Consider the following 15,510-nt stretch of genomic DNA (forward strand, 5'->3'; position numbering starts at 1 on the left):
TTGTCTGCTTAACAGAATGTTACATTTCCGGAAATTAGTTTGCTCTTTTGTATGACAACTTTTGCATACAAGTCTTAATTTGTGCTCTGTTTTACTAACCCAAAATTTAAAGTAAATTTTTAAAAACTGTGATTGATTTTGAAGAAATAATGATCCACAGCTCATTCTTAGAAAAAACACTGTTATGAGTAATTAGGTCTACATACCTCACCCAACCTGTTATACAGCAAAGGTTGTTTTCCAAGAGTTATGGAAAATCCCATGGAGGCCAGGGAAGGTGTAAGTAAAAAGAAATAATGGGGAGATGTTTTAATTTGTTGGTCACTAGACCAGTGCAGAGTAGACCTAGACAGTTTTCTACTGCGCCAGATTATTTAGGCTGTGGTCACACAGTCCACTCGCATTGCGTTCTTAACACACTATAATGCTAGCTCATAGGGATCAAGCCTCGACCCGATCACTGAAAACACATGCGATCGATAACCAGGCCCCGGTGTCTTGCATTTAAACAATGTTAAGTTATGAATACAATGTTATGAACGCAACGCAAGCCGAACGTGTGACCGCGGCCTTAGTGTGTCTGATGCTAAATGTTTATTCTGGTGTAGTATAAGACTGAAGAGTCATACTTTGCACCTCCTATTAGTTGATCTAGTTTGCTGCGCATGTTCTGGTGCACAGACTGAATAATACGGTGCATGGGCTATTTCCTGTGAGACCTTTCCCCACTTTGACAGAGGCCGCAAAACCTTTTCAAACAAGTTGGAAAACCTAAAAATGGTCTAAAACCTTCAAAGTGGCGCACAGCATGCCAGGCGACAATTAATCTAGTATTCTGGGGTAGACAAATTGATACATCTCCCCCAATGTGTACATAACCTTTTCTGCTTCTCTGTTCCAGCATTGCCTCTGTGGCATTTGTTCTACATAACCAGGTCCAGCTGAGGCCACTGATTGGCTACAGCAAGTCCCATGACCACCAGCACTTCCAGCCCAACTGGTTTAGGAGATGGTAGAAGTGATGCTGGAAGTATAACGTTGAACTAAACATTCTTAAACTACACCAGATTTATCATTCAACACTTGACATGTTGTGAGACATTTATTATCAAATGATAAAGTCACCATACCTCCAACGCAAGAATAGGACCACCTGATGTAATTGGCAAGGCAGTTGCGCTGATTTACTATTCTGCACCAGGTCCTACATGGTATAGAGATGCAGTATGCAAAATTTCACTCATGAAAGTTTGCAGGCTGTAGCAAGTGCGCATGTGCTGGGCAGGAACACCCCACACTGTTCCACTCTACCACCGGCCACACCCCCATCATGCCCCTCCATGAAATAAAGGGTAAAATAATCACAGTTACATGTGGTTCACTAGTAATTGTGATTTTGTCAGAACCTCTACACCAGAACTGGAGAACTGGTGTACAAGCCCTGATAAATGTCCACCGTCTTTTATGATTTGCCATAGTTTAAGACCATTAACTGAATGATGCATCAACTCAGATCATACTAACAATAAACCTGCTGACGTGGTAAACCTTGGGGAGATCTGGCAGTATTGTGCCCATACTATTTAACCAGACCAATTTGAGTTTTTGCATCTGGAGAAAAAATACTACCGGTACTCAAAAAATACTACTCAAAACTGAATTGCTGGAAACATTCTTTTAATAGTTTATTGAATTAGGTCAGTAAACACAGCTTCATGAGAAATCCCAAAAATACATAAGATAATTATCTAAATCATTTGATTTATGTGACAAGTCTACTAAGGCCATAACTACAGCAGTAGCAGCCATAGCAGCTGCTATGGGGTCTGCAGTGTCAGGGGGCCCCAGCATCCAACCAGACACACTAAAGAATGGAGGATATGCATCATTATATACATATTATGCTGCACATTGTACAACATAATGGGGCACATTTACTTACCCGGCCCATTCGCGATCCAGCGGCGCGTTCTCTGCACAGGATTCGGGTCCGGCTGGGATTTAAGATGGTAGTTCCTCCGCCGTCCACCAGGTGGCGCTGCAGCGCCGAAAATAATCTTAACGCCCCGGAATGCACCATCCCATAGAAGGTGAAGGTGAGCGCTCCCCAAGCGACACATTTTCGGTTTTTAAATGCGGCGGTTTTTCCGAATACGTCGGGTTTTCGTTCGGCCACGCCCCCCCCCCGATTTCTGTCGCGCGCATGCCGGCCCCGATGCGCCACAATCCGATCGCGTGCGCCAAAAACCCGGGGCAATTCATGTACAAGCGGCGCAAATCGGAAATATTCGGGTAACACGTCGGGAAAACGCGAATCGGGCCCTTAGTAAATGACCCCCAATATGTATTAAACAGTGCACATCTTCCACAGTACACAGCGTGAATCGTCAGTTTAGATAAAAAAATGTCAGGGAGAGAGAGAACTAGGGATCTCTAATTACTGCTGTGTACTTCCTGTGTACTCCCATGTGGTCAGCAGCTACTGGGACAGGTCTGTGTAAGTGTAAATATGTATATATCATTGTATAAATGTTTTCGCATGTTAGTGTACAAATATGTATATTTTCTGAGGGGGTTCTGTCTCTCCTAGATATGTCCCTAATGTCTACAGTATTATCTTCTATGGAAAGCGCTGGTATTGTTTCAGATGAAGCTGGCAGCAAAGGAAAAATCCTGCATAGGCTGTTTTATAGTAACCATTAAATGGCCAGTGTAATGATAATAAATCTTTATTTTATAGCACCAACATATGCCACAGTGTTTGATAAGGGCACATGCACAAATAAAACATTAATGAGCAATAACATGGTCAGCTGAAGGAATAAGAATGAGGGCCCTGATGCCAAGAGCTTTGAATCTATGAGAAATTAATTTATAGGTCTTTTAAAAAGCCATAAAGTATTTCTGTAGATATGGAATCCATGAACTAAACAAAATCTCTGTTATCAATTTAGAAAAATAGTTTTTTGGTCTCAACTATTCACAAATTACCATTTTTATTACAATTGATTAAAAGTGAATGAACCAACAGTATGGTCTGTATGAAATACTGTACACAAAACCTGATGTCAGAATCTGAACCATGGAAAAGGCTAAAATTCAGCCTAACAAAGATTCAGAAAGGACATTAGAACTTACATGTACACTCACCGGCCACTTTATTAGGTACACCTGTCCAACTGCTCATTAACACTTAATTTCTAATCAGCCAATCACAGGGCGGCAACTCAGTGCATTTAGGCATGTAGACATGGTCAAGACAATCTCCTGCTCAAACCGAGCATCAGTATGGGGAAGAAAGGTGATTTGAGTGCCTTTGAACGTGGCATGGTTGTTGGTGCCAGAAGGGCTGGTCTGAGTATTTCAGAAACTGCTGATCTACTGGGATTTTCATGCACAACCATCTCTAGGATTTACAAAGAATGGTCCGAAAAAGAAAAAACATCCAGTGAGCGGCAGTTCTGTGGGCGGAAATGCCTTGTTGATGCCAGAGGTCAGAGGAGAATGGGCAGACTGGTTCAAGCTGATAGAAAGGCAATTGTGACTCAAATCGCCACCCATTACAACCAAGGTAGGCAGAAGAGCATCTCTGAACGCACAGTACGTCGAACTTTGAGGCAGATGGGCTACAGCAGCAGAAGACCACACCGGGTGTAACTCCTTTCAGCTAAGAACAGGAAACTGAGACTACAATTTGCACAAGCTCATCGAAATTGGACAGTAAAAGATTGGAAAAACGTTGCCTGGTCTGATGAGTCTCGATTTCTGCTGCGACATTCGGATGGTAGGGTCAGAATTTGGCATCAACAACATGAAAGCATGGATACATCCTGCCTTGTATCAACGGTTCAGGCTGGTGGTGGTGGTGTCATGGTGTGGGGGATATTTTCTTGGCACTCTTTGGGCCCCTTGGTACCTATTGAGCATCGTTGTAACGCCACAGCCTACCTGACCATGCCCATCCCTTTATGACCACATCTGATGGCTACTTTCAGCAGGATAATGCACCATGTCATAAAGCTGGAATCATCTCAGACTGGTTTCTTGAACATGACAATGAGTTCACTGTACTCAAATGGCCTCCATGGTCACAAGATCTCAATCCAATAGAGCATCTTTGGGATGTGGTGGAACGGGAGATTCGCATCATGGATGTGCAGCCGACAAATCTGCGGCAACTGTGTGATGCCATCATGTCAATATGGACCAAAATCTCTGAGGAATGCTTCCAGCACCTTGTAGAATCTATGACACGAAGAATTGAGGCAGTTCTGAAGGCAAAAGGGGGTCCAATCCGTTACTAGCATGGTGTACCTAATAAAGTGGCCGGTGAGTGTAGATACTGCCTTGTGTAGTCTCTCACAGTGCTCTGCTGAATCTGAACAATATTCTAATGAAGTATACCGGCATACAAACCTTGGAATTGTGACTATTTTCCCCCAAAAAGGAAATCTACCTTTAGAATCAAGAATGATAAGCAAGGGACACAATCATAGAACCAGGCACAGTGACCGTGGAAATTTTCTTATATTTTTATCCATGGCCTCCATCCTTCTAAAATGAACTTTTAAAATTATGCTAATGAGCAAGAAGGTTTTGGAGGGGCATTACCAGAGCCCCTCTGTGCTGCAGCTTCACAGGAAGGAGGACATACATAACAAATATAAGAAAATGTACAGGTGTCTGGATCTATGATGAAGTGTAGAATGGTAGAATTTCTTTATGCCACCTACTCCAAGTGGATGTGAAGGGGTTCAGAGTAGGCAAGGGTGGGGGTGGTCACCGGTACACTAGCCATAGCCTGTGTCAGTTCCTGGACCAGGTGTAAAATTATCCGGACCCACAGTCATGTGCGGGATATTGTAAGTGGCCAGAACCCCTTAACATAAATCCTCCACTGAGAATTAAATTATTGTGCTATAACGTCTCATTTTCTTTATACACAGGATGTACCTCAGTATTTGTAAACGTGATGGTGAGCTTCCTTACTGAAGCCAGTTTATTCATCCACCTCAAATCCATGAGAATGGTTTAAAATAATGCAGTTTCTCTTTTATTAATTTTATTCTTGCAAGTTTGTACAGGTTGGAAAAGGACTTGTCAGTACAATCATGTCAGTGTCATCATTTAGCATGTGGGGGACAGCTGTGCTCGGGGCTATAGATGACTAAAAATGAAATCCATTAAATGTTATATAATACTGTTATGCATGTCTCTCTTTTCACTTCAATACATATAGTACATTATGTGCAAGGGATGGTAGGTATTAAGGTACCTCAGGAAATGGTAAAAGTGGAGTAAGAATTTTAAATATACTCAGGATAACAAGATAACACATTCTCACTGTTATTCATTATTCACTGTTATTCATTATTAACAAAAATACAGCAGTTCACAGATATAATTCCAACCTGTCTGTATTAGTCCAGGTGCACACAATTTTGGTTGCCCCGGGATCCGACTGAAAATGAGAAGTCTAGGGTCCTGCAGGACAGATTATTCTCCTGTCTGAAACTGCAGTGAGCTCCTCTCTGCATCGGGCCTTCCCCTGCATTCGTGTCAGGCTTGCGGGTAGTGGATCCACTGGACCACTGCAGACGATGACTCAAGCCACTACCTGGGACCGGAGTCTAAGTGGTACCCGGTTTTCACCAGAGCCCGCCGCAAAGCGGGTTAGACAAGCGTGGTCGTTCCTCAGGCGTGACTTGTCTGCAGTGGCGGCCAAGGTTGAGGTACAAGAACGGCAATCAATCTCGTGGTCAAAGTCCAGGCACAGGGTCAGGGCAGGCGGCAGAGATGCAACGTCAGGGTTCAATCCGGGGTCAGCAACAGGAGGTCCAAGCAGAGGGGTACGGGAACACAGAACAGCAGCACGGAGGAACACTGGTACACGGAAACACGGAGGAGCTCAGGTAACACAGGAACATGGAGGGACACAGGAACGCAGGAGACACAGGAACGCAGGATAATCGCAGTAAAGCTTTCTCACAGGCTGTGAGGCACAAAGATCCGGCAAGAGATACAGGAAGAGGCAGGCTTAAGTAGTTTTAGTGAAAATGGCCAGCGCCAATTAGTGGCGCGCTGGCCCTTTAAATTTGCCAAAGGATACTAGTGAATGGTCAGAAGCTAAATGAAAGTGTATATAAACCCGTACCCTGATAATTTAACCACATTGTCAGCACACAGAATCTCACAGAGAAATCTTTATTATGTAAACATCACTAGGGGATTGAAATTTTCAATTTTTTTAATGGGAAAACCAGAGGTCGCATTAACGCCTCAAAATAATTGCCATGCGTAAAGTTACGCTTGCCAATTATTCCCTGTAGCGCGCAGGCTGAGCGGAACGCTCAACGGGACACGTGACTAAGGGGCGCGCCGGAGAGACCCGGAGTGAGAGCGCCGGCCCCAGGGGAGACATGTGGGCCGCGAAGCTGCTGCTCCCCGTCCTGCTCCATCTCTACCTGCCCGCCGCTGCCTGCGTTTGTGATCGACGGGACCTAAGAGCACTGCTGTGTGAGTGTAGTGTGTGCTGTGTGTGAGTGTAGTGTGTGGTGAGTGTGCAACGTTCTGTGTGCTGTGCTGTGAGTGTGTGCTGCGCTGTGTGTGTGTGCTGTGTTGTGCTGTGAGTGTGTGCTGTGCTGTGAGGCTGTGCTGTGCTGTGAGGCTGTGCTGTGCTGTGAGTGTGTGCTGTGCTGTGAGTGTGTGCTGTGCTGTGAGTGTGTACTGTGAGTGTGTGCGCAGTGCTGTGTTGAGCGGTGAGTGTGTGCAGTGTGAGTGTGTGCTGCGTTGTGAGCAGGGAGTGTGTGCAGGGTGAGTGTGTGCTGTGCTGTGAGTGTTGTGTTGTGAGCGGCGAGTGTGCTATGTGTACGGTGTATTACCGAAATGTTCATACTCTTCCTCGGGTAAAAATACTCCTCAAAAATGGTGAGAGGAGTATTTTTACCCTTCTGGAAAAATGTTAGTGCGACCTCTGGGGAAAACCTATTTAAAGGGTTTTCCCCTGAAATATATTTAATCCCCTAGCGATGTTTACCCAATAAAGATAATTTTTATCCCTTACTTTAAAATTTTAGTTTAATTGCTGTTTTAGCTTCTATCACTCCCTAGGCTGGTCTATGTAAAATTCCAGTGTTCTGCACTTTTTACTGCCCTATGTTTTGCACTTTACTGTACTGTTATCTAAACATACTGCCTGGCGTTCCTCTTTCTGTATTCATTGTATACATTTTTAATGAATTATGTTTAATAAAGTGATATATTTTACATAATACTAATGTGGTTGTGGACCACAGGTTTTCAATTTTTCAGTCGGTGAGTTTTGTAGCTATCTCTTTAGAGTTGTGGCGGTTTTTACCCTGGCTTATTAGAGCACACTAGTGTTTGATTTACCTTGCTGCACTTTTTTACATACTTTTTTGTTCATGTTTGTTTGTGTTAGTATCTGACACATAAAAAAGAGAGATGAGACAGATCAGAGATGAGAGATGATGAGATCTATGTGATGGATAGAAAACACAATGGGGCAGATTTACTTACCCGGTCCATTCGCGATCCAGCGGCACGTTCTCTGCGCTGGATTCGGGTTCGGCCGGGATTTATTAAAGTAGTTTCTCCGCCATTCAACCAGGTGGCGCTGCTGCGCTGAAAAGCATCGGAACGCACTGAAGTTCACCGAGCCACGCCCCCCGATTTCCGTCGCGTGCATGCCAGCCCCGATGCGCCACAATCCGATCGCGTGCCCCAAAATCCCGTGGCAATACCGGGAACATCGGCGCAAATCGGAAATATTCGGGTAACACGTTGGGAAAATGCGAATCGGGCCCTTAGTAAATGACCCCCAATGACACTCTTAGCTCTGCTCCCTCACCTCATCAATAAAACACAGCCATCTCTGCTGTAAAGAACTTACTGTATCTGTCTTTAGCTTGTAAATTAAGTCTCTGTACACTGCTGCTTGCCAGCAGAAAGTGCCTGTGTCTGAGCTGGTCTTGTAATGCAGGAGGGGAGGGGCAGGAGGCAAAGAGCACTACATTGGGCAGACAAGAGAAGCTATTTATGAGAAGAATCCGACCATAGTCAGAAGATTTACAGTTGTATCCATGGACAACCAAAATTGTATACACAAGGACTGAGAGAGACAGGTTAGAATTATATTTGTGAAATGCTGTATTTTTGTTCATAACAGTTGTGACAAGGTCACTATTGAATTGGAGAGAAAATGGAGGTTTATATGTATTACAGCGACCATTGGGTCAAACTGGAAGCTGTTTTCCATGTGTTGGTCTCTTGGAAGACCTGGTACAGGACCCTAATTGCTGGAGTGAAGAGTGAGACAGAAGTGTGATCACTGCTCCAGACCAAAGCTTCCAGATTCTAATGGGTCTAACAATGCACCAGGTGTGCAATCCCCTTAAAGAAGGGTGTGGAGCAGTCAGAAGGGGCTCTCTACCTGGAGACACAGAAGCTGGACTGTGTGAGAGCCACACGTGAGTGACACAGGGTTACTGAACATATGTTTTATACTGGCAGGGAGAAGCCCTCCAGTGGCTAGTGAGGGCCGCCAAGCGTTAAATTAGAGCCGGACAGGCAAGGATTTTATTTGATGTTTTGTTTGATAATGGTGTTTTGTGGAATAAATGCACAGTTTTCAACTTGAATCGTGCTGTCCATGAGAGCTTTGTTATTGCCAACCCCCACATTTGAGTTGAACCCCTACACAGTGAATTAGAGAATGTGTTATTTTATTATCTTGAGTATATTTAAGAATCTTGTTGTCGTGGGAATACCCTTTTAACCCATGTTCAATAAGTTTACCTTCACTGGAATTTTCTACATTTATAAGGAACAGAGAAGGAGTAGGAACTAATGTTATACTGAAATCAAAATTTGTTACTATGGTACATAGGAGTTTAAAAATATATTTTAAATTATAATTTTTATTTCAACACTATATGAGTCAATGTAATTTTGATTGATTTATAATGTCCCAATTTGGCTATGATATGCCATGGATAAGAAAGGTTACTGATTGTAGCCAAAGGGGTACCACACTAAGTTGAGCACTTCTTCATCTTCTTTTCAGCCATGAGTAGTGGTATCAGCACCCACACAAAAGACATGAGGAACACAATAAGGAACAGTTTAATGGTCTGTATTATTATGTCCATTCTAATAACCCCTAAATAAATGTGATGTAAGTTCTGGGAATGGATAGGTGACACAGCAAGATAAAGTGGGACCTTAGACTAAACATCTTACCCAGTTGTCTCTACTTGATTGCCTCACCTACCCTAAGCAGTAGCGGAAAACTAGTTGATGTTACCTTCCTGAGCCAAAGTGCAAAACACAGAGATGAAGACAAGATAAAACAAACAGAGAGGAATAGTCACCAGAATTTGGCTTAAAACCAAGATGGCAAATTCAGTACAAAATAAGAAGGTAAATGGATAGTCTGAATACAACCTAAGGTTCAAGATAACAGAATACGAAAGGTAGTATGGATAGATGCTAGCTAAGTATTAAACTTTAGCAGGGAGAGAGTACTGATCAGGATGAGCTTATATGAAAATCCATAGTCCTGGTCCGGAAGGTGATTGGAGAGGAAGTAGCTTATACAGCGGGTTTACTCTTAGAAAAACAGAGCAGAATTTGCAGGAGAAAGACGGTTGTTGTGCAACAATGTTACATTAATATTGAGCATTGGCTGCACAGTGGAATTAACAATTAATTTTCTCTGATTTATTGATTATGCATGTAAGTTGTTTTAATACTGCAATATTGATGATCTCATTTAATGTTTTTAATCATAGATGTGCCGGGATCCATGCCAGATGCTCAATGGGAAGGCAATCTCAGAGCCATTAAGTGGAGAGACATGAATGACCACGGAGGCTGCCATGGTAATATAATTGTGGCTTTTATTATGAGAATATTTAATATAATAAATGGACATAAAGACATAATCATTGTTCACTAATTTATTGAATAAAGTGTATTGCCTTTACCAACACCAACATTGTTTTTTATAGAAAAATTGTTTATTCCTTTTGTGGCTTCATTTAGCAAACTCCCATGTGACTGCCAGACTAAAACGGGAAAATGAAAACTTCTGGTTTCTAGTTACATTTTTTGTGATGTTGCTGTAGCAGGGGGCCGAGATCAACCACAGTGGATTTCCTATACAACATTCTGGTGCTATAAATGAATGTGGATTAGCTACAGACAATTCCACTGCAACTTATCTACAGAGATATTGGGGCAGATTTATCAAGCTGTCTGTAAGTCAGAATATATCTAGTTGCCCATGGCACCCAATCACAGCTCAGCTTTCATTTTACCAGTGCTTTTGAATATTTTAAAGGGGAGCTGTGATTGGTTGCCATGGGCAACTAGAAATATTCTTACATTCAGACAGCTTGATAAATCTGCCCCATTGGGTGCCACATTATTGACCCTGTTCAATGCCCCACCTGTCCTTGACCTCATCAGTGGGTGTAATAGGTGGCAGAGAAGCTGAATATTCATATTTTACTGCAATACAGTTGGATTGCAGCATATTGCATGAGCGTCTAGATCCCCTTGAGTTTAAATAACCTAAGCGGCCTGGAACAATTGTAATATTACAAAGTAAAAAATGTAAATATTCGAATCACCCCTTTCCCTACAATGCACATATAAGTAAATAAATAAAACTAGTAATAAAATAATCATATCCCTGTGGTCCAAAATGTACATATAAAAATGACTATCCTTTACATCCACATTTCCACTTTTCGCTACTCATTGAAATTTGAAGAAATAGTGATTAAAATGCCATACAATTTCCTAAATGTTATCAACTAAAATGACTGCTTGTCTAGTAAAATATGATACCTTGCATAACTATACAAAAGTATAAAAAAAAAGTTCTAGGTTTCAAAATATTGCAAAAAATATTTTGCAAAGGTTTTAAAGGAAATCTACCACTTTGGAAAAGTAAAAAACACCTAGAAATACTCACCTCCGCTCCTTTTGATCTTGATCCCGGCGCTTATAATTAGCTGACGAGAGAAAGGGGACAAGATGTTTGTCGCTCCAGGATGCTAATTATGCACACCTCTCACCTGACATCAATGGAGAGGGAGTTGGCAAGGGCGTGAATAAGAAAAGCGGAGCACAGCGCCGGAGCCAAGATGAAGAGAAGCGGGGGTGAGTATTTCTAGGTGATTTTTACTGTTTCCGAAGTGGTAGATTTCCTTTAACGTCATCAAAAGTTGCAAAAAATGTCACCACACACACACCTAAGTATGAAAACGTTATTAGCGCTAAAAGGTGGCAAAATGAAGAATTTTTTTTTGGTACAGGAGGTTTCAATTTTTGTAAATCTATGAAAATATTATAAAACCTATAAAATTTGGAATCCCCGTGATATTACTGACCCCAAAAAATAAAGTAGACATGTCATTTGGAGTGCAACATGAAAACAGTAAAACCCAAGCCCACAAGAAAACGACACAAATGCATGTTTTCCCCAATTTCACAGCATTTGGATTTTTTCCGCTATCTGATACGTGACATGGAATATTAAATACCATCACTATGAAGTGCAATTTGTTACACAGAAAACAAGCCCTGATACAGCACTCTACACAGAAAAATAAAAAAGTTAGGGATTTTTGAAGGTGGGGAGTGAAAAATTAAAACGCAAAAAAAAAGGGCCTGGCTGTTAAGGGGTTAAATTTAGGAAAAATTTACAAAACATACAATTACAATGGGGCAGATTTATAAAAAGTGTCCTAGGCTTAGACAGTGCAGAGTTAGACTAGACAGTTTTATTCTGTACCAGATTTATAAAAGTGTCTAATGTTGGAGGATAAATCTGTCCTAGTATAAATTCTTTATTCTGCCCCTCCTATTAGTTGGCTTACTTAACGCCAAACAGTTAGGACACAATTCTGTTGGGGTAGCAGTATATTTGGTGCACAGACCTTTTTGGTATGATGCTACACCCCCTTTTCTTAAGCCACACCCCTTTTATCGAGCTAGTCGTAGGAGAGCCAGAAAACTGTCTAAAACGCTTTATAAATGAGGTGCAGACAGTTTTTCAGTGCAAACTACGACGGAATTCTGTCCTAGACAGCTTAATAAATCCCTCCAATTAGCTCTGTGAGCAAAGCCCATAAGAAAATAGCAACACTGCATTTTTTTGTCAATTTTACCACAATTGGAATTTTTTTCCAGCCTCCAAGTGTATTACATATAATTTAAACAGCTTCTATTAAGAAGAACAATTTGTACCACAGATACAGAACCATTTTTGGTTATAAATGCAGAAAAATAAAGTTGAATTATGGGAAACAAAATAATATGGGAAAGGGACTGCTCCTGAAGGTGTTAAAGAAAATCTACTATTTGTTTTTATATATAACCTTTTGTGTCCCCGAAACCGGAGACAAAGCCAAAGTATAGACCAAACTGAAGTTACAATGTAAAAAAAACTTTATTAAATATTCATAAAATCCAATGTAGACACTAAAACAATATGCAATAGCAGAATCATCTCACCGCAGAACCATGATAGTATTATCATATACAACTATACCATGTTTCATTAGTGTAAATTTGGTTGCCCTTGGCCTATAATAAATGCAATATCGGCAGGAGTCACCCTGGTCACTGGAACCACAACTATCCACCACATGGGTAAGAATACACCTCTCTTTATGGTAGAAAACATTCTATATTTCATTTTTTATAGGCCAAGGACAACCAAATGTACACTAATGAAACATAGTATGGTTGTATATGATTATATTATCATGGTTCTGCAGTGACCGAGTGGGATGATTCCTTTTTCTGTGTACCATCATCTGCTATTGCATATTGTTTTAGTGTCTACATTGGATTTTATCAATATTTAATAAAGTGGTTTTTACATTATAACTTCAGTTTGGTTTATACTTTGGCTTTGTCTCCGGTGTCAGGGACACAATAGGTTATAAGTGTTTGCATTTAGAGCCACAGTATTGGGTGTGTATACATTATAGGAGGTACCGTTGAATGCTTAGGCTTCTATCCTAAGTTTATTTGTTTTTATGGATTGTGAACCAAACATACCTTGATAATACTGTTTCTACAATGATGAACAAACATATCCTGTTTAATCCCTGAGCCAAGTGGTTTCATTAACACCTTAAGGACCAGGCCCTTTTTCGTTTTTGCGTTTTTATTTTTCACTCCCCACCTTCAAAAATCTATAACTTTTTTATTTTTCCATGTACAGAGCTGTGTGATGTCTTATTTTCTGCGTAACAAATTGCACTTCGTAGTGATGGTATTAAATATTCCATGCCGTGTACTGGGAAGCGGGAAAAAAATTCTAAATGCAGTGAAAATGATGAAAAAACACATTTGCGCCATTTCTTGTGGGCTTGGTTTTTACATCTTTCACTGTGTGCCCCAAATGACACCTACTTAATTCATTCAGTCAATACGATCACAGGGATACCAAATTTGTATAGGTTTTATAATGTTTTCATACATTTACAAAAATTAAAACCTCCTGTACAGAAAAAAAATTCTTCACTTTACAGTGTTCTTGCGCTAATAACTTTTTCATACTTTAGTGTACAGAGCTGTGGTTGGTGTCATTTTTTGCGACTTCTGATGACGTTTTCAACACTTTTATTTTTAGGACTGTGCGACCTTTTGATCACTTTTTATAGAATGTTTTCTATTTTTCAAAAAGGCAAAAAAAATGCAATTTGCGACTTCGGGCGCTATTTTCCGCTACGGGGTAAAACGCAGTGAAAAACGGTTATTATATTTTGATAGATCGGGCATTTTTGGATGCGGCGATACCTAATGTGTTTAGGATTTTTACTGTTTATTTATATTTATATCAGTTCTAGGGAAAGGGGGGTGATTTGAATTTTTATGGTTTTTTAATATAATTTTTTTTTTTTTACTTTTTTTACTTTTTTTTTTTTTACTATAGATAGCCTAGATCAGTGATGGCGAACCTTTTAGTGGCCGAGTGCCCAAACTGCAACCCAATACCCCCCTTATTTATTGTGAGGTGCCAACCAAAAATGAAAGCAGTAACTTTTTGCTCTCTGTTCTTCAACAACGTTCAATCATTTTGGCCTCCTGAGCACAAGTTGGAAAAATTGCATCATTTTAGCTTCTTTCTAGTGTCCCTCTGTACACAGAGAATCGTAGGGCCCGCAGAAATCCTCCAAAGATAATTCGGCCCTGTCTACTCATTCTCCCTCTTCCTACATTCCCAAGTAGTGAAGTAAGTATCACTTAAATATATGAATGAAAGCAGCATTTTTTAAGTTGCTTGGAACTGCAGGAAGATTCTTTGAGTCCTGTCTAGTGTGCTTGGGTGATGGCCCGGGTGCCCACAGAAAGGGCTCTGAGTGCCACCTCTGGCACCCGTGCCATAGGTTCGCCATCACTGGCCTAGATCATGATAGCCTCGGATCTTTATGTGATCCGAGGCTGTCATGACAACGGATCGCCGCTCCCCGGTGACGTCACGGGGAGTGACGATCGGAGCCAAGAGCTCTTTGATGCCACCGGCAGCTTTGCCAGCCGCAATCAAAGAGTTAGCGATGGGCGTTTGCTTCATTATGAAGCAAATGCCCGGTGGGTATGAAGAGCCCTGTTCATACTCCCCCATGCGCAGCAAGATGTAAGGGTACGTCTTATTGCGCTATAGGGTTAAAAAACAATTATAAAATTCAGGACCTTGGGAAAGCTGGGTGTCTACATAAACACATTACACACACCGAGCTTCCTGAATTATCCAAACAAGACTAATCAACCTGAGCTGGATGACTCATGCATAGCAGCTGCGAGATGGTGCAGTGATTGATTACTTCTGCCTGTCAGGGACAACACAGTTATGACTATTCTCGGTTTATGCTGGGCAGGACAAAGGTGAACCAGTGCATAATTAGGGTGAGGAGATGCGCATTTTGGTGCCCTAGACAGATAAGCAAAATTGCGCCCCTACTCCCTTCCACGTGGCCGAATTAGGGCCGATCCTAAAGGGAAAAATAAATTAAAAGCAGTGGCCAACTGCTATGGAAACAACTACAATATGTCCCTCCAGTGAAAATACCTGGAATGCTTATATCAAAAATATTAACCACATGAATATATTCCAGCAATGAATATACCAAACACATAGATACCAATGACTAGGCTGCACATATAAATATTTACCAGCAATGCATAAACAGCACATAATAATATCCTGGACTTATAAATATAGGCCAAAAATTTACATTACATGCACTGCACATCTGGGCTGCACTTGGGAACAGACATCACTTACTGTTAGACTGCCGCTGTTTCCTTCTACCTCTGTGTTGGCCAGTCCATTGCACTCTTCTTCCTTGTTTTCCTCATTGTTGACTGTGACCTCAATAAAATGTTCTCTAGATAACAGCTAAGTGCCCCCTATGTATACAGATAATACATATCCATCAATATGCTGCTAAAGTAAGCATCTCCTAG

General features: G+C 41.3%; 1 protein-coding gene across 1 annotated transcript in view; it reads left to right on the forward strand.

The window, feature by feature from the left end:
- Positions 1 to 15,510, forward strand: part of LOC140133027 (N-acetyllactosaminide beta-1,6-N-acetylglucosaminyl-transferase-like) — a 66,515-nt gene that overhangs the window by 35,863 nt on the left and 15,142 nt on the right. Inside the window, exon 2 of the mRNA XM_072152577.1 lies at positions 9,813 to 9,902. Within this exon, the coding sequence (XP_072008678.1) occupies positions 9,813 to 9,902 (90 nt within the window). The remainder of the gene's footprint in view (positions 1 to 9,812; positions 9,903 to 15,510) is intronic.

This window comes from Engystomops pustulosus, chromosome 5 (genome assembly GCF_040894005.1).
Source record: "Engystomops pustulosus chromosome 5, aEngPut4.maternal, whole genome shotgun sequence".
Classification (NCBI taxonomy): domain Eukaryota; kingdom Metazoa; phylum Chordata; class Amphibia; order Anura; family Leptodactylidae; genus Engystomops; species Engystomops pustulosus.